Source organism: Hoplias malabaricus, chromosome 14 (assembly GCF_029633855.1).
Source record: "Hoplias malabaricus isolate fHopMal1 chromosome 14, fHopMal1.hap1, whole genome shotgun sequence".
NCBI classification, from domain to species: domain Eukaryota; kingdom Metazoa; phylum Chordata; class Actinopteri; order Characiformes; family Erythrinidae; genus Hoplias; species Hoplias malabaricus.
The window spans coordinates 13,817,136-13,837,698 of NC_089813.1; the positions used below are offsets into that span (position 1 = coordinate 13,817,136).

Below are 20,563 nucleotides of genomic sequence, written 5' to 3' on the forward strand. Positions count from 1 at the left end.
CAAAGGCAGCGCTGCCTTCAGAAGAAAAACACCTTTTAATGTATTTTTGTGGTGGACTTGTACAGACTGGTGTTATTTTGATTGTTTTCCAATTTTTATGTAGATTCTTCTAGATTAAACTTAATGGGTCAGATAGACACAACAACACAGTCAGTGCAGCAGTGTGTACTCCAGGAGGAACGGAGTTCCAGTGTGCAGCGCTCAGGGAGATTATTATTCTGTGTTCTACAGTGATACCATTCAATTACAGTCAGAGTTATGTGATGACTTCTGTTTCAGGTTTTACAAACGGTTTCAGAATTATGTAGTTTTTAAAATTTGCGCAGCTGGGTGGTGCAGCAGGTAGTGTCACTGTCACATGGCTCCAGGGTCCTGGGGTTTTGGGTTCGAGCCCCATTCCAGGTGACTGTCTGTGAGGAGTTTGGTGTGTTCTCCCCATTTCTATGTGGGTTTCTTCCCACACTCCTAAAACACATTTTGGTGGGTGGATTTGTGACTCAAAAGTATCCATACGTGTGTGTGGTGCCCTCTAATGGACTGGTGCCTCCTCCAGGGTGTGTTCCTACCTTGTGCCCAGTGATTCCTGGTTGGTTCTGGACCCACCTCGACCCTGAGCTGGATAAAGAGTTACAGACATTAAATGAATGAAAAATGTCAGAAGGATTGCTCTCAGAAGAAAACATTTCTCTCCAAAACCATAGCTTTACAGGAGATTGATAAAGTTATGTTTATATTTTAGGAAATGTTTGACCATGTTTTTTGTTTGTTTGTTTGTCACGAAGATAGAGGACAGTTGTTATTCCCATATTCAGTGAAAAATGTTTAATAAATGAAGATACAAGGTTTTATTCTGTTACAATAATCATTTCACAATGACTTTTCACTTTGTGACAGTGAGACCAAGGCCTACAGTGAAGGTCCAGCCAGCTGCAGGTGTTTTCATCAAAGAGAGAGTCACTCTGACATGTGAAATAAACAGTGGAGTTAATGGGAAATATGTGTGGTACAAGAATAATTCTGAAGTCCAAAATTCTCAGCAGAAGGAATATGAAATCGATTCTGTTGATGGGTCTCGTGCAGGTGTTTATACCTGTGAAGGAGCACGATCTTCAGGACAAATATACACAGAGACCAGTAACTCTGTTAGACTGAGTGTATCAGGTGAGTGTAACACCTTTATTACATTATATTGCATTAGAAATATAGCTCACAGCAGAGGAATGGATGTTTTCAGGAGCGTAGATGAAAGCTTTAAGTGTTGTTTCTCTGATGGAGACAGTGTGGGTGGATTATCAGGTCCAGCACATTTTTACAAGTTATGATTTTCATTATTTAAATATTTAATAATTTGACTCTGCTTCTTCATTCACACGACTGGCTTTTTCACGTTCTAATGTTTGACAGTGCTTTAGTTCGTTTGTGAAGAAATTCTCTCACAGCAAAAAAGGGCAGCTGATATTTTCAGATTCATTTAAAAATAATAATAAAAACAGAAATAAAGACCAAATGTTTTGTTCTGTTCTGATAAACATTTCAGAATTATTTGTGATCTTTGAACAGATAGACCAACGCCTACAGTGAAGGTCCAACCAGCTCAGAGTGTGTTCATCGGAGAGAGAGTCACTCTGACATGTGACACACAAAGTGGAGTTTACCAGAATTATGAGTGGTATAAGAGTAATGGTCCTCACCCCAGTTCTCAAAGGAAGAAATATGTCATCAGTTCTGTTGCTCAGACTCATAAAGGTGATTATACCTGTAAAGGAAAAGGATCTTCAGACCGAATATACACACACACCAGCACCCCTTTAACACTGACTGTATCAGGTGAGTGTGACTCCATTGTTACATTATTTCTGTTCTAAGAGATATTAGTTTATGAATACATTATAAATATTTAAATCCATTACTTTCTTCTGTAATAGCTTCAGGAGATTATTGAACCTTGATTTCTCCACTCCTCCAAAGTTCAGTTTTACATGTTGTTTCCATGTAAAGGGGGGGGGGGGGGTGGATGCAGGAGCAAAAAACGTCTTACCTAGTGTTTGTTTAAATGTATGACTCTTTTTCACAGCACCACAGCTCGCCTCTTTACAGCTGCTTCAAGAACAAAAGAACCATTTGCAGGTTTTATTCACAAATACAACAGAGAGAAACAACCTTAGAATCAAAGTCTAGATCAATGTCAGAGAAATCACAAGGAGGACAGTTTCCAGAGAGAGATCAAAAACCAGTGTCAGGGGCAGAGCACAGAGTCCAAAAAAGACAAAAACACGAGGAGCCACGATCAGAAACAGAAAAAGAGATTTAAAAACTGCAGGAGAAACCCGCTCAGAAATGTGCAGAGAATTCACACAACGCTGGGCACAGAGCTCTGTGGGAGAGAGAGGGGGGTTTGAAGGGGGCTGCTGAGGGTCAACCCGCTGATGGAGCTCCAGTCAATATTCTGGAGAGGAGGACATCTGGTGGACTAAACAGATTGATTTGGTTTTGTTTTAACATTTTTCTTTGATTAATCTACAATAAATTGATAAGTCTAAATTTAAGTGGTGAAAAGGACATTTTCCAGATCACTCTTTGTTCTGACATTGTGTGACTAAATAAAACAACATTCAGGGTCTTCTGTCCCAGACAGCAGCATATATCCGTCCACTGGCGTAAAATGTTTGGCACTGACTGCAAACCACTGCTGGTCCACCATCGGACCTCTCAGATTACTGCCCTGTGTTCAGACATTTTTAATCCCTGAAAATATCTGTATTAGACAAGTTTATAGAAGACCTTTTATACACAATGACAATTCAAAGTGATTTACAAAACAGTACAGAAACATTACAGTAGAAGAATTAACATTTTAAAATATAATTACAACTTTATAAAAGCAATTAAAATAAGAATTAAATCATAAAATAAACACAAAACAATAACAGAAAATACATGGTTAAACGGAAGAAGTCAAAACATTAAGTCATTCCTAAGATCTAACACCTCAGAAGGGCTTTTGCGAGAGTTACAATTAATAAAACAGTACGAGATAAAAAAGGAAAATAACCAGTATAAACAGTCAATAAGGAAATAAAAGACATAGAATAAATCAGAGATGTAAAGGAATAAATGCAGACTGTAGTGTGACACTGAGTGCAGTGTTCATCAAAGACACAGGAAGGTCTTTAGTGTAGATCTGAAGAGTGAAATATTTGGGGCAAATCTGACGTCTTCCAGGAGTCTGTTCCAGGTGCAGACAGCATAGTGACTGAAACCTGCCCCCCCCATGTGTGGTTCTGACCCGGGGCACTACTAACTGACCAGTCCAGAGTGATCTGAGGGCTCTACTGGGTTCATACACTTCAAGCAGATCTGAAATATATTTAGTTCTGAGGCAGTTTATTGATTTATAAACAATTAATAGCAGTTTAAATCAATCCTGTGTTTAATCAGGAGCCAGTGCAGTGACCTGAGGATCGGGGAGATGTGCTCGGTTCTCTTTGTTCTGGTCAGTGTTCTAGCTGCTGCACTTTGAATAAGCTGCAGCACCTAATATTATTAACTAGAGGCAGGCAACACGTCTAATGTGTGTAGATCAGGGGTGTCAAACTCATTTTCACAGAGGGCCACATCAGCATAATGGTTGCCCTCAAAGGGCCAGATGTAACTGTAAGACCGTATAAATGTAACTAAATGTAACCAAGTGTAATGTAGAATAAATGTAAGTGCTCCTTAACGCTAAATAACTCTGAATGTATTACTTATTCAACTTATAAATATTTGCATAGATGTGAAAATGTTTGCTTGTTGCTTTGTTAACAACATAAATCCTGTTAGTTTGTCAGATTAAGAAACTCATATTACTCCATCCATCAATAATCAAACTATCCAAGTGAATAATAATGGTTATGAATAACAAGTGAACACAAGTTATGACATTAAATAACTTAAACTTAACTCCCAGTTGAAAGGGGCAGATTAACAATACAACCAACAACTGTGAGCTGCTAAGAACATGTGTAACAGATGTGGCATTTTACAAAAATGTTTAAATGTCTGTATCTGGTCGGGACACACCTGCTCACAGACCTTCAGCACACACTGCTTCAAAAATGCACCCCCTGAAATCGCGCGAGCGATTTCTTCAGCTAAAATAAAGCTACTTTCACAGCTGCGTGGTTTTGGGCCGTAACTCTTGTGAACATATTCTGTTGCGATCGCAGTTTATCTTTTAATTCTTGTACAATTTGTTGCTTTTCTTAAAGGCTAACTTTGTTACACTGAGCTCCGTGTTTGGTATCAAAGTGCAGACGTGAATTGTACTCCTCGACAACTGCCACCGCCTCATAACACAAAAGACATACCGGTTTTTCTCCATGAAGCACAAACATGTATTCGCCTTCCCATCTCTCTTGAAACGGTCTTCCATCGGCATCAATTTTTCTTTTCCTGGACATTTTGGGATCAATATTTATAGCCATTTTGTTAAATCCACTTGTTGAAAAAATCACATCGAAGAGGATACGCTGTAATCTAGTGGTGGGATGCCGTCACTTGGCGGGCAACATAGTCGACATGCATTGTGGGAAACTGAGTTTAAGGTCAAAGCATGCTTTAGAATAATTAATAATTAAGTCTAAAAATGTGCATTTACCATAAACTCCATTTTTCCACAATTCATGCCGATTACGTCACCCATGAAGCGACGGCATTAAGACACTAGATTGCAGTCAATCAGATCTTTTAAGCTCTTGCGGGTCACATCAATTCATACGGTGGGCCACATTTGACACGTGGTGCAGATGATTCTAGGACAGTGATTCTCAGTCTCTGACCTGTTTACCACTGGTAAGGAATTGGTTAGTAACTGAAAATCTGCAGTTTTCATGTGTAAGTTGCATAATGATTCACAGATTTAATTATTTTTTTATTATTTATTATAATTCTTATGTTTTACTGATAAAATACACAGTAGGCTACACATACACCATAGTTCATTATATCTGTAAGGGAACGGGAGCAGTGTTCCTCCACTTTTTCCAGGGAAATCCATGTAAATAAAGCAGTTTCAGCTGCTTGTTGGATGTAAGCATTAGATTAGAGACAGACTCGAGCAGTTTGGACTTAGATACTGAAGATTAAAATGTTCTTTTGGACCGTTCTCAAAGTATTTAAAATTTAGAAAAATATCCAAAAGGTCCAAGATACACCCTCCCTCTTTGGGGAGACGTGTTCGTTCTGGAAGAGTCGCGGAAACCTGTCGAGTGAAGTTCAAAGCAAATCAAAGTATTTATTTAACAATACTGGATCCAGGAGAACAATACATGAAAACAGTCTAATGCCCTTCCCAAGTAAAGTTCTGACCTCTCCCCCATCTGACTCCACAGTTATACCCCATATGACGTATACCCTGCTGGTGGGGCGTTTCTGGCTGATTAACATATATTAATATGCATAATAAGACATGTTAGTACTCAGCTCTCTCGTGCCAGTTTCACATGCACCCGTGACCCCAAAAACATTCATCATGCAGTCTTGACAATGGACCTTTTCTTTCCCATGCCTCCTTCTCCTGGAGAAGATTTAGAGAGAGACACTAATGCACTTCAGGGTCAAAATGGCCCTAAAGTTCAGCCCCCCTGGCTAACACTTGTGATTAATATCAGCATGCTAAAAGCCTAAGTGCACATCTGTTCAAGGTTAGATATTTAAGAATTTAAAAAGGTGTATATATCAGTGAGTCATCATGCCAGTCAGTCGTGCAGTGGCTAAAATATTTACTACTGGTTAATACTGGTTAGTCATTCATATGAGTGGATATAAAATACAAGTTTTCACACAATGAATATGTAGTTATAATTTCTAATCATCATTTAAAGATATTTGTCCACTAAGACAAAGTAATAAAATTGTTTCCTACAACAATTCCCCCTTATGACGTGTCCCAAGACACGTCATCACACTCTAGGTCCTCCAAACATGTTTTTGACACGTGTTTAACCTGTGAGAGCGAAAACCTGTCGGGCAGCCAACCAACCAATTTTTTTTTTGACAGGAAAAATTCTCCCACTTGCCCCTTCTGCCCCCAGGCGGCCAAAATTTTAACCATGTCAACAGGAGGAAGTAACATTATTTCCCTGTTTGTTATCTCCCAGAGTACTTGTTCTACAACAGTATATGTGTCTGTATTTTATCCTGTTGCACCCTCTTTTACCATACCAAGCTATCATTAAACAATCAATGTGTTTCCCCACTAAGTTTCCTTATACTTAATAAAATATTATCTAAACTCTTATATGTGTAAGTGTCAAAGTTACAGGGTGCGTTGTTTTTTTTTTTTGTTTTTTTTTTACAATTTGTTTAGAAAGTTCAACCTGCAAGGAAGGAAAAAAGGAGTCCAAGCAACCTGTAAAAAAAATAACAGTCCACGACAACCTGTAAAGAAAATAATAATGTGTTCAGGATCTTCAACAGCTTCAGACAGCTCTCCGGTGACACCTGTTGTTCGCAGAGTGTCCAGCTGGCACTTTTTACTAATTAGATGCTTGCTTCTCCGTCTGGTGCTCCTCTGATGGCAGTGCTGGCTTGCACTGAGACAGGTGGTACCATGAGCTGCCTTTACCCTTGAGTCGTACCGCGTGGCTGGTTCTCTCTGTCACCCGGAATGGGCCTGTCCAGCGAGGTTATGACCACTTTTGCTTAATGGCTCTCAGATACACCCATGGAGCCACGGCCACCTTGGTAGGTATCTCATGCTCCTCGTCTCCTCCCCTGTTTCTCCGTACCTGCACAGATAGTTCCTCACACACTGATTTTAGTTTCAAAAACAGTTGACGATACTCATCTGTGTTTATCCCAGGCGAGCCCACATCAGGACTCAGTCTTGTTTTTGGGCCTGGAAATGCTACGCCTCTGACCAGATCATATGGGGAGAAGCCTGTGCTTCTATTAATAGAACTCCGAATACTGATCAGGGCAATTGGGAGGGCATCTAGCCAATTCATGCCCGTGGTCAGTGTAATCTTAACTAATTTTGATTTCAAATTTTGATTCATCCTCTCCACCTGACCTTGTGAGGCAGGATGATACACACAACCATAGCTATGGCGCAGCCCCAACGACTGCTCCACCCACTGCAGTGTTTGCTTGTGAAATGACTCCCGTTATCTGAGAAAATTTTCCTAGGAAACCCATGGTTCGGAATCCAACAATTAATCAGAAACTTACAGACTGATTTTACATCTTCCCTCAGAGTGGGGACTGCCTCTACCCACCCCGAGAATCTATCTACAACGACCAGGAGATATCTATATCTCCTAATGGGGTCAATCATATCTGTGTAATCCATTTGAATCTCGTGTCCATGAGAATCTGGCAATGGAAACCTTCCTGGAGCTAGTTTAAATGTTTTTGCTACGTTCTGAGTGTTACAAATCTGACATTTAGTGATGTAATCAACCACTAATGCTGACATGAATGGGTGCCACCATTGTTTTAAATTTTCCAGTGTCTGTTGTCTTCCTACGTGCGCTACTGTATGTGCTTCTTCTAAAACTGCTTCTGCTAGTGACATTGGTAAAACTACTTGTCCTTCTTGTGACGTCCACACCTGACTTTTTGGGCGAGCCCCCTTTGCTAGCCATACTGACTTGTCTTCTGGACTTGCCTGATCCTGTATGTGTCTAAGCTCTTGTCCTGTGGGAATCAGTTCCCAGGGTACACTGGAGTCCAACACAAGCATGTTGTTGGGTTCCATGTATCCTGCTGCTCTTTTTGCTGCCTCATCCGCAGCTTCATTCCCTCTGTTTATTATTGTGTCTCCCTTTTGATGTCCTTTACACTTCACGATTGCTACCTTATTTGGTTTGTGTATAGCTGCTTCCAATCACATCAGTTCTGTCTTGTGTTTGACTGGTTTCCCTGTGCTTGTGACATATCCAACCTGCTTCCAATGTGGAATGTCTACATGTGCGGCTGTGACTACGTATGCTGAGTCACTATAAATAGTGATGTCCCTTCCTTCTGCCACTTCTAGTGCTGAAATTACTGCTAGCAGTTCTGCCTTCTGTGCTGATGGATTTTGTTTCACCTCCTCTGCTATAACTGTCTGAAACTCATGTGTTTCCCCCTTTGCTTCCTGAACTACTGCATATCCTGCTCTGACTTCACCTGTATCTGCCCTGTACCCACACCCATCTGTCCATAAATTCCATGACCCTGGAATGGGTGTGGCTTATAAGTCTGGTCTTACTTTTCCTTGCCTTTCTACCTGTTCCTCACACTCATGTGGTGGACCTTCCAACATCCCATCTGCCATATTAACTCCTTCGTGTGTGTAGGTGATGTTGGGTGCAGTCAATGCTTTGTGAATGCGTCTCTGTCGCAATGGAGTGAGTGTGAACATCTGTGAGTTTATGTACGCTACTACTCCGTGTGTGGTTAGAATGCGCAATGGGTATCCTGCTACCAGATGTGCTGTTTTCTGGACTAATTTGGTCAGTCCTGCTACATGTCTTGTGCACTGTGGTTGTCTCCTTTCTATAAGGTCCAATGGGACACTTAAATACATTAGTACTGCTCTACCATCCCCCTTTTTCTGAAACAGTACACCATTAATCACAGTGTCTGTTTCAGAAACATCCATGTAAAAAGGTAATGAATAGTCAGGTCTGGCTAAGTCAACTGCAGCGGATAAGGCTTGTTTAACATCTATAAACGCCTGTTCTGACTCCACCGTTCAAGTGAGCTTACCAGACAAATTTCTCATCCCTAGAGATTTCACCATGTCTCTAAGAGGTTGTGTACGTCCGACAAAGTCAGGAATGTATTGTCTGCTGTAGCCAGTCAGTCCTAAAAATGCTAACATGTCTTTCACCGTTTCTGGTCTTGTGTGTGACAGTATAGCGGACCGGTGTGTAGCGGACATGCCCGTGGAACCCTGTGTTACTACCCTCCCTAAGAAAGTAACCCTGGATCTGCAGCACTGTAATTTCTGTTTGGACACTTTGTACCCCGCGTCTGCTAAGCATTGAAGAACCTCCTTGGTGGCTTCAAGGCAGATTTCTGGTGTTTTAGCCGCCAAAGCAATATCATCAATATATTGTATCAATAAGGAGCCTTCTGGCAGTTGGCATGAGTCCAGACTCCGCCTCAGGGCCTTATTAAACAATCCTGGAGACAGAGCAAAACCCTGAGGTAATCTAGTGTATCTGTATTGTATGCCTTTGTGTGTGAATGCACATATATCTCTGCAGTGTTCCACCAGCGGAAGACAGAAAAATGCGTTAGCCAAATCAATGCAAGTGAACCATTTCATGTCTTGACCTAGTTCCGACAGGGCGGTGTACGGGTTAGGAACCAGAACAGTGGCTGTAGCTAAGGCTGCATTCACGGCTCTTAAATCATGGGCCATCTGATATTGGCCAGGCTCCTTTTTCGGAACCGGCAAAATTGGTGTGTTCCATTCTGATTGGCACGGTTCCAGGACTCCGGCCTCCACCAAAGCCTGGACCGTTTTATCCAAGGATTCAACAGCATCTGGCTTGTGTTTATATTGGGGAATCCAAATTGGTTGTGTAATATTCATACAAAAAGAGACAGGTGTCTGATTAGTGTATCCTACATCATCTGGGCCTGTGGACAGTCCACAATGTGTCAGGTAGTGATGCCAATAATGCCTCCGTCTGTGGATGATCAGAGTCCTCACAACCATGGTGTCTAGGCAGCAATTGATGGTGCAATGTGACTTGGATGGGTGAGTTATCAGTGATGTGATATGTCTGTGTTGACTGTGAAAACATGACACCAGGCAGCTGGGTCTGGACCAAATCCGTGGCCTCATTTGCTCTTTTTACCATAGGGCCCAACTGCTTGGCCTCGTGCCTCGGATGGAGAGCTAGTGAAATGTGTGGTGCCGCCGTGTCAGACAGTTTGTACCAATTGTGTTGTTGTGGTGTTAGTGAAACAGGAGATGCCACCCCTTCAGGACCCACATAAATCCCTGTGGTGTCAACCGACCACACTGTACCCTCTAATTCTGTTTGAAAAGCTTCATAGTAAGTTAAATCTCCCCCTACATCATAGAACAGGGTGACATGGAATGGGTCGGGCGGAGGGACGTAGGGTGCCATGGCTGTAATCCAAGGCAACCACTGTTGGAACAAGTCAATTAGTGGTGGTGACGGGTCCGTCTGTCCAGTCACTAAACCCCAGTAAATGTCTACCGACTCATCCTGCTGAGGTCTCATCAGGTACATACCATCAGTGTACCCCACCACCGCCACAGTTTTGTGTCCGTCCAACCACGTAAGTGTGATCCCATCTGGTTGGCATAAAATAGTGACTCCCATTTTCATCAACAAGTCTCTACCACAAATGTTCAAGGGTGCTTGTGGTGCAATTAAAAATGAATGTGACACAGTCTGTGTACCAGTGCTGACTGGCAAATGTCTTGTTTTTGGCAGTGATGTAGGTTTCCCCGAGAAGCCCCTTACTTGCACAGTGTGTTTGCTCATCAGATGTGCGGGTAATACTGTGTTGATAGCTGACCATGTGGCTCCCGTGTCCACCAGAAAAAGGATTTCGGAGGCCCCCACAGTTAATGAAAGCATGGGTTCTGCCTTGGCCCTGCTGTCCTAGTGTCCTGGTGCTGTCCACCCCACGGCTCCATGCTGTATTGGCCAGCAGGAAGATGTGATGGCGCCGGTTTTGGTGCCGCCTGTGGGTGTGGTGCCTGGTGTTGGTAAAAAGTGGTGCCCTACATTGTGCTGCCCAGTGGTCCAAGGCTCCACATCTTAGGCATGCCCCGGTCCGGCGGCGGACCCTGCCCCGCCACCTACCATTACCCCGCCCCCTGCCCCCTGAGTAGGGCTGGTATGGGAAATATGGACTTGGTCCATAATTGTACGGTGGGTTTTGTGGTGGCCCTGGTTGGGTTGGCATATATGTTTGTGTGTTCATGTATGTTTGTGGTGGTTGCATATTTGGTTGTGGTAGTGCAGTCATAGGCATCATGGTGTCAGACTTTGTTTGCTTTTTGTTATCATTTATAGATTTCCTGGCTTCTGCTACTTGAACAGTTAGTAGGTCTCTTTGTAACTTAACTGTCTCCTTGTCTTTGTTATCTAATTTTTCCTTATATTTGTTCATGTGGAACAAAACGTGTCTAACCCACAGGTCATGTGGTGCGTCAGGGCCCATATTAGAATCGTCCTCAATTTTGTCCTTTATGAGGGCTGGCAAGCCTTTCACAACTGCAGTCCTAAACCAAACCACCTGCTGCCCCCTAGCAGGGTGAACCCCTGTAGTGTTAGTCCAGTCCTCAACTGCTTTACCCATATATTCCCCTGGGCTAAGTTTTTCATCCCAGGCATATGATGGGATTGTGGATGCTGCTCTGGTTGGCCACATTTCTCTCATGAGGCGCTGCGAGTGAGCGTGGAAAAGATCATAGTTTGGTTGAGTAGATGTCTGAGCCTAGAGAGCCTGTCTCTCTATTTCAGCTGCTTCCATTGAAGTAGTTGATCTTTTAATAATGTTTCTAAAATCCCCAAGTGCTAGAGTCATGCCACCTGTCAGACTGTCCAGCTTTCTAATCCAAGCAGCCGCTCCACTACATAGAGGCGGAAGCTGGTCGGCCAAAGTCTGTGCATCAGTCAGTGATAATGGTACATATTTATATGTTCCTGTGCTAGTGGCCACTAATGGAAGCATAGTGCCGACGTTAGTGTCAGTTCTATACCTATCAGGCGGGTGTCGGTGTCTGGTGCTTCGTCTCAGAATGTCCGTTCTGTCAGAGGTGTGCATATCGCGTTCTAAAGTCTGTTGTTTTAGTTCCAATTGTCTCTTTTCTTCTAGTATGAGTTTTTCCACGGTACGCAATGTATGGTTCAAATCAGTCATCCGTCTACCACCACGTCGTCGATTCGCACTGTCCTCATCATCTGCTATGTGTCCCTCATCATGGTCAGAGTCATCAGTTGTGACATGGCCCTCTAAATCTGCTTTAATCCTGATGTTTTGTTTAGTTTTTTGTGGCATCGGGTTCTTAAATGGTGTTGTCAGTGTTTGTTTATTGGCAAGGCGCGGCTTATCCTGTTCTATATAATTTCCCGTGTTATCTATAATGTCAGAACAGTCGGTGTTAATATTTGTGTGTGGAATTGAAATTGACTCATGTGGCCTTCGCAATTGAAATGGATCATCTGTGTGTGCGTTCGTGTGTGTGAAGCTGTGGGCTGCCTGCTCACGAGCAGAGCCCCTCCCTTCTGTGTCTGTCTGTGCGCTCACTTTGCCTGAGTCTACGCTAAAGACAGGCAGGATAGTGTCTGCTGGTGGGACGTGGCCTAGGTTGTATGGCGGAGGCGGAGCTGTAGGCTCCTCCCCCTTGTGTTTTGTATACTCACTTTCCACTTCCGCCTGCTCAGCTGTAAGTGAAACTGCCTTCGACTGTGACGGACCTGGTGTTTTCAGTGTAACAAGCTGTGGGGTCATACTAAGAAATGCCGTTTTAATAGCTGTAAGCTCTGCAATGTCCGTCTTAGCTATTTTTAAACTTTTCTTTGCCTTAGCTCTTTTAAAAAGGCTAGCCCTACTAACCTCTGCTTCAGCCTGACGTAATATTTCCTCCAGTTCTCTCTTCATTTGATTAACGCAGGTTATCAGAGAAACAGTATCCCCTGTGTGTGTTTTAGCCCAGTTATCAAATCTCTTGAGCACACTTTTGCGCACGATATCCCGCTTTTTCAAATTTATCACCCCCTCTTTCACTCCCTCAGCTATCATTTCAATTTGCTGAACTAACGGTTTCCATTCCCAATTCCCCACACCGTAAATGGCGTTTAATTCATTATGCAAATCTCTAGTAGTAGCCATGTTGTCTGTAAGGTGCTGATTAAAAAAAATTGATCTCATCTGAATGGGTCTTCGTTCTAGTTCACTCTTTAATCGCAAATCAATTAACACCGCAAGGTTTCATCACAATTCAGAGTGTATAGAACAGCTTCCCAGGGTCTCCCCCACACAGCGCCCAGGCAGCAGCCGCTGCACTTAGCGCTCTCCGGACGGTATATATAAAAAAAGAAAAAGTCCAAGTTTTAGAGTCAAGTTTTTAAGCTCAGCCAAGAAAAGCAGTACCACCTCAGCCCTGTGAAGAATTTCACAGGTGGATAAAAAACATAGGGTGTGTCTTCAAACACAGTATTTAATTAGAAGCACGCTAAGCCTAATTTATTTTAAGTATCAAACCGACCCACGGACCGAAAAAGCTCTTTAGTCAGAAACAAATAACACACCAATAGATGAAACAGAATTTGTAATAAGTGGAAAAAGCTATAAAGGCAGGACAATTATCTCACAATACAGAATGAAGCCAAAGACTATATTTTAGATATAAAAACTCTAATAACCGGACAGTTATAATATAATAACAGTCCGCAAGCCACAAAAGTACCTATTATGTGGAGGAACAATTCCAACCGAACAGAACAAACATCATCAGCACACCGTTAAAAGGCAGTCAAATTACAAGATATATTATAGCAAGTGAAAACAAAATTTTGAGAACACACCCCACGGACGGACCTTTGACCAGGCAATTACCTCGATACCTCGTCAGGTTCTGAGGGGAGCACGCCAGCGCTCAGTCTCTGTGGTGGGAACAGCATCCACCTGAATATTTAATAAATATATATATTTTTTTTTTCAAACAAGCAACCCCAAATATATAAACTGATAAGAAATTATAAAAATATACATAAAATAAATTGATTTGCTCTATACGCCACTCCGGACCGCCGTCGGGCCTCCGCACCACTCCAATTTTAGAGAATTCAATAAGCAGAATTTGAATATAACAGGGTCTGCGCACCCACCTCAGTAAATTGCGGCCGCGAGTGGAACGGAGTCCAAAGTCGTCCGCTGTCTGGACCTTCCGCACGTCGGGGTCACCAAATGAAGATTAAAATGTTCTTTTGGACCGTTCTCAAAGTAATTAAAATTTAGAAAATATCCAAAAGGTCCAAAATACACCCTCCCTCTTCGGGGAGACGTGTTCATTCCGGAAGAGTCGCAGACACCAGTCGAGTGAAGTTCAAAGCAAATCAAAGTATTTATTTAACAATACTGGATCCAGGAGAACTAATACATGAAAAACAGTCTAATACCCTTTCCAAGTAAAGCTCTGACCTCTCCAAGATCTGACTCCACAGTTATACCCCATATAACGTATACCCTGCATCAACATGCCCCTACACTTCAGCCCTCCTAAGCCAACCCTTGTGATTAATGTCAGTGTGCTAAAAGCCTAAAGTGCACATCTGTTCAAGGTTAGACATTTAAGAATTAAGAAGGTGTAAATATCACGTGAGTCATCATGCCAGTTAGTCGTGCAGGATCTAAAATGTTTACTACATGTGTAAATGCTACATAACGTTAATGCTGGTTAGTCATTCATATAAATGCATATAAGATACAAGATTTCACACAATTATAAATGCTTAATTTTAACTAATCATCATTTTAAGGACATTTGTCCACAAACATAAAGTAATAAAATTGTTTCCTACGACAATAGATAGATAGATAGACAGACAGACAGACAGACAGGCAGATCGACAGACAGACAGACAGACAGACAGACAGACAGGCAGATCGACAGACAGACAGACAGACAGACAGATAGATAGATAGATAGATAGATAGATAGATAGATAGATAGATAGATAGATAGATAGATAGATAGATAGAAAAGAATGGATAAAATCAAATATAAAAAACTGTAACATGTTTGTAAAAACGTTTGGCCAAATTTATAAATTCAAAAAGCAGTAAAGCAGGTATGTGTAAGAGTAATAATATTTCTGATGTAATTCTTAAAAGCTTAGACTTGAAGGTCCTTAATTAAACAATTAGACATGCATGTATTTAACTGGACATATACATATATGAAAGGATAAAATATAAAATATTTCCTACATCGTAAGATGTACAGTGATCGATGATTTCTGGGTTTATTTTCTTAAAAGTAACGAGTTCAGAATTCTGGGTTTCCTTTAATATGTAAAGAATGTCATTGGTCTCAGAAGGAAAACATCATATCTCCAAACTTTACAGCAGAAGATTAAAAAAGATATGTTTTTATTTCAAAGTAGTGTTTGACCATGTTGTGGTTCATTTGTGAAGAAATTCTGTTACAGCAAAAATGCAGCTGATATTTCCAGATTCAGTTAAAATTGAGAAACAAATCAGAAATGGAGATACAGGGTTTTGTTGTGTTATGATAAACATTTCAGAAGTACTTGTCAACAACTCAGAGCAGACGAATGTACTTTTTGACGCTTGCCTCTGAAGCGAACTCCTTTACAGCAACAAAGCTCATGTCATAACAGCTGTTTCAGGAGCAAAATTCAGAGACAGATCATAAATCATATAAAATCAAATAAGTGCAGACTGTAGTGTGACACTGAGTGCAGTGTTCATCAAAGACACAAGAAGGTCTTTAGTGTAGATCTGAGATTGAAATATTTGGGGCAAATCTGACATTCAGGTGCAGACAGCATAGTGACTGAAACCTGCCCCCCCCCCCCCCCCCCCATGTGGTTCTGACCCGGGGCACTACTAACTGACCAGTCCAGAGTGATCTGAGGGTTCTACTCTCTCACTATTTACAGTATGTTCTCAGAGAGGCAACAGGATACTTCCTACTTAAAGTGGGTAGGAAACACGTCTAATATCTGTGTAGATGACTTTAGCTGCTGGACAGTTTCCTAGGGTTTTCTGATCAATGAAGTGAATGTAGTGATTTCAGACCGAGGACATTTCTGATTTTGAGGTTGTGCAGGAAAAGCTCTGCTGTTAAGAGACGTATTGATGAGAAGTAGGATTGTCTGGTCTTTCTAATTTCCTAGTTGTACACATTGAATTTCTCGGTCCCAATTTATATTTAGTGTCTGTAATAACTGTGTAGTTACACATGAACAACATATGCAACAACAATGTAACTACTGATGAATTAGTACCTGTTACAGATGGGCTACAGTAGTAAAGCTTATGTAAATATATATCTGTATCAACTTCAGTTTTGCCTTTTGTAATTACGCAAGTGAATCTTTATAGTTTTAACAGCATATTCTCTCTCATGTAATTACACACATGTAATAACACATGTGTAATTACATTAGTAATCAGACTGGAACAAGACATTTTGTTCCAGAAGCCTTTTCTGGCAGGTATTTATTAACTTACATTAAAATATTAAACTGGATTAAAAGCATTAGGGTTGGGCGGTATTCATACTGTCATACTGTCTCAAAATATTACCGCATCATTGCCGTAGGAACCACGGGGATGGGGGGGATGTGTGTCCCACAAAATTGGAAACGGCTGCATTTATCCCCACCAAAAACTTATACCACGGAGCAGGTAGTGTCACAGTTACACAGTTCCAGGGACCTGAAGGTTGTGGTCCCACTCCAGGTGTCTGTCTGTGAGGAGTTTGGTGTGTTCTTCCCCTGGAAGGACTTCCTCCAAGTGTATGGAGAGAGATCAGTCTCAAAATACTTTACAAATGCGTAAATGTTAATCCACAAATAAAACACAAGTCACAAATATGTTTCACTGTTCACAAATGAACACATCCCAATCTGTGTCTCACAGTCTGCAATTTGTACAAATACAGTTACATTCATAAATACATCTTTTTGTTTTTCATAGATATATCACAATTTTATGCAAAAATAAATACATTTGTTTAAATTAACATTGCAAATATTAGTAAAATCGAAGTCTCGAATTTAAAATTTATTTGTAAAATGTAGAATCTGCGTTTGTGAATCAAGTCACTCACGTGTTTTCAGTGACGTGCATTTGTTCATTTCCTCTCGCGGGTTTTTGGATTTTGAGACTTTCCTCTCGCATTTCACCCGATCCACACACAAATGCAGTTTGATCCACGAATGTGGCCAGCAGGCGAACAAGCCACCGACAACAAATCACTGACGATAAATGATTTATTTGTAAGTGACCTAATGTTAATAAGAGCTCCCCCTGCTCTGTGTGTCTCTAATGACTGCTGCTGTCCACTGTCCACTGTCAGCATTCACACACGCTGACAATCTTTGAACAGCACAGGAATGCCTTAAACTCTAACAAAGTCCAAAAGCTTCTTTCCAAAACAGCACATGTGTTCTGGAACCTGAAGAGGCAATCTTTGGAAATCAACAGGAACTTTCCTGGTTCCTGTGTCTTTAGCTCCGCTGTATAAACAAATTCATCTCAAATCTAACAATGTTTTTGGGGTAAAATCAAAATAAAACATAGTAAATTTAAAGTAAAAGTTCCTCTGTACTTTCACTGTTCTTGCCTGAGCCCAGCAGAAAAATAAAATAGAGATAAAACAGAGCTGAGCAGCAGTGATAGGAGAAGATCTGCACAGTAGAGAAACAGAAATTCTCAAAGTAGTAAATGCAGTGAACTGTGTCTGAGTGTGTGTAGTGATTCTGAGACTCTGACAATAGTGTAGACTCTGCTTTGTTTTACTCTGAAATTATTTAAACAAACAGTGAATGTACACACAGGTGAGTGTGACTCCATTGTTACATTATTTCTGTTCTACAAGACATTAGTTTATGAATGTATTATAAATATTTAAATTCATTATTATCTTCTGTGGGGCGGCACGGTGGCGCAGCAGGTAGTGTTGCAGTCACACAGCTCCAGGGACCTGGAGGTTGTGGGTTCGATTCCCGCTCCGGGTGACTGTCTGTGAGGAGCTGATGTGTTCTCCCCGTGTCCATGTGGGTTTCCTCCGGGTGCTCCGGTTTCCTCCCACAGTCCAAAAACACACATTGGTAGGTGGATTGGCGACTCAAAAGTGTCCGTAGGTGTGAGTGAATGTGTGTGTTGCCCTGTGAAAGACTGGCGCCCCCTCCAGGGTGTATTCCCTCCTTGCACCCAATGATTCCAGGTAGGCTCTGGACCCACCGCGACCCTGAACTGGATAAGTGCTTACAGATAATGAATGAATTATCTTCTGTTATGATAAACATTTCTAAAGTATTTGTGATGTTTGAACAGAGAGACCAAAGCCTACAGTGAAGGTCCTTCCAACTCAGAGTGTTTTCATCGGAGAGAGTGTCACTCTGACATGTGAAATACAAAGTACATATCCCTGGAGTTATGAGTGGAAAAAGGCCGGTGTCCAGCTCCGTGGATCTCAGCGACTGAATCCGTACCTCATCTCTAGAGTTGATCGGTCTCATGCAGGTGGTTATACCTGTAAAGGAACACACTCAGACCGAATATACACACACACCAGTGACTCTGTTTGGCTGAGTGTATCAGGTGAGTGTGACACATTTATTACATTAAGTGTGTATTAGAGTTATTAATCTAAAAATGTTTTATGAAAATCATTTCTGTTTTTCCTCTGTCACAGCTTTAGAGGAATAGTTTTCTTTTGTTCATGAGATTAATGAGCCTTGAATAAATAGATAGATAGACAGACAGACAGACAGACAGACAGACAGATAGATAGATAGATAGATAGATAGATAGAAAGAAAAGAATGGATAAAATCAAACATGATAAGGTGTACAGCAGTAAAAAAAATGTTTGGCCAAATTTACAAATTCAAAAAGCAGTAAAGCAGGTATGTGTAAGAGTAATAATATTTCTGATGTAATTCTTAAAAGCTTAGACTTGAAGGTCCTTAATTAAACAATTAGAAATGCATGTATTTAACTGGACATATACATATATGAAAGGATAAAATATAAAATATTTGTTAAATCGTAAGATGTACAGTGATCGATAATTTCTGGGTTTATTTTCTTAAAAGTAATGAGTTCAGTATTCTGGGTTTCCTTTAATATGTAAAGAATGTCATTGGTCTCAGAAGGAAAACATCATATCTCCAAACTTTACAGCAGAAGATTAAAAAAGATATGTTTTTATTTCAAAGTAGTGTTTGACCATGTTGTGGTTCATTTGTGAAGAAATTCTGTTACAGCAAAAATGTAGCTGATATTTCCAGATTCAGTTAAAATTGAGAAACAAATCAGAAATGGAGATACAGGGTTTTGTTGTGTTATGGTAAACATTTCAGAAGTACTTGTCAACAACTCAGAGCAGACGAATGTATTTTTTGACGCTTGCCTCTGAAGCGAACTCCTTTACAGCAACAAAGCTCATGTCATAACAGCTGTTTCAGGAGCAGAATTCAGAGACAGATCATAAATCATATAAAATCAAATAAATGCAGACTGTAGTGTGACACTGAGTGCAGTTTTCATCAAAGACACAGGAAGGTCTTTAGTGTAGATCTGAGATTGAAATATTTGGGGCAAATCTGACATTCAGGTGCAGACAGCATAGTGACTGAAACCTGCCCCCCCCCCCCCCATGTGGTTCTGACCCGGGGCACTACTAACTGACCAGTCCAGAGTGATCTGAGGGCTCTACTCTCTCACTATTTACAGTATGTTCTCAGAGAGGCAACAGGATACTTCCTTCTTAAAGTGGGTAGGAAACACGTCTAATATCTGTGTAGATGACTTTAGCTGCTGGACAGTTTCTTCTAGGGTTTTCTGATCAATGAAGTGAATGTAGTGATTTCAGACCGAGGACATTTCTGATTTTGAGGTTGTGCAGGAAAAGCTCTGCTGTTAAGAGACGTATTGATGAGAAGTAGGATTGTCTGGTCTTTCTAATTTCCTAGTTGTACACATTGAATTTCTCGGTCCCAATTTATATTTAGTGTCTGTAATAACTGTGTAGTTACACATGAACAACATATGCAACAACAATGTAACTACTGATGAATTAGTACCTGTTACAGATGGGCTACAGTAGTAAAGCTTATGTAAATATATATCTGTATCAACTTCAGTTTTGCCTTTTGTAATTACGCAAGTGAATCTTTATAGTTTTAACAGCATATTCTCTCTCATGTAATTACACACATGTAATAACACATGTGTAATTACATTAGTAATCAGACTGGAACAAGACATTTTGTTCCAGAAGCCTTTTCTGGCAGGTATTTATTAACTTACATTAAAATATTAAACTGGATTAAAAGCATTAGGGTTGGGCGGTATTCATACTGTCATACTGTCTCAAAATATTACCGCATCATTGCCGTAGGAACCACAGGGATGGGGGGATGTGTGTCCCACAAAATTGGAAACGGCTGCATTTATCCCCACCAAAAACTTATACCACGGAGCAGGTAGTGTCACAGTTACACAGTTCCAGGGACCTGAAGGTTGTGGTCCCACTCCAGGTGTCTGTCTGTGAGGAGTTTGGTGTGTTCTTCCCCTGGAAGGACTTCCTCCAAGTGTATGGAGAGAGATCAGTCTCAAAATACTTTACAAATGCGTAAATGTTAATCCACAAATAAAACACAAGTCACAAATATGTTTCACTGTTCACAAATGAACACATCCCAATCTGTGTCTCACAGTCTGCAATTTGTACAAATACAGTTACATTCATAAATACATCTTTTTGTTTTTCATAGATATATCACAATTTTATGCAAAAATAAATACATTTGTTTAAATTAACATTGCAAATATTA

General features: G+C 41.0%; 1 protein-coding gene across 1 annotated transcript in view; it reads left to right on the forward strand.

Annotated features, from left to right (window-relative positions):
* The first annotated feature begins 872 nt into the window (after positions 1 to 872).
* The window catches only part of LOC136666291 (leukocyte immunoglobulin-like receptor subfamily A member 3), a 29,918-nt gene continuing 10,227 nt past the window's right edge, over positions 873 to 20,563 (forward strand). The window contains exons 1-3 of the mRNA XM_066644389.1: positions 873 to 1,161; positions 1,561 to 1,827; positions 18,058 to 18,324. Of these exons, the coding sequence (XP_066500486.1) occupies positions 873 to 1,161; positions 1,561 to 1,827; positions 18,058 to 18,324 (823 nt within the window). The remainder of the gene's footprint in view (positions 1,162 to 1,560; positions 1,828 to 18,057; positions 18,325 to 20,563) is intronic.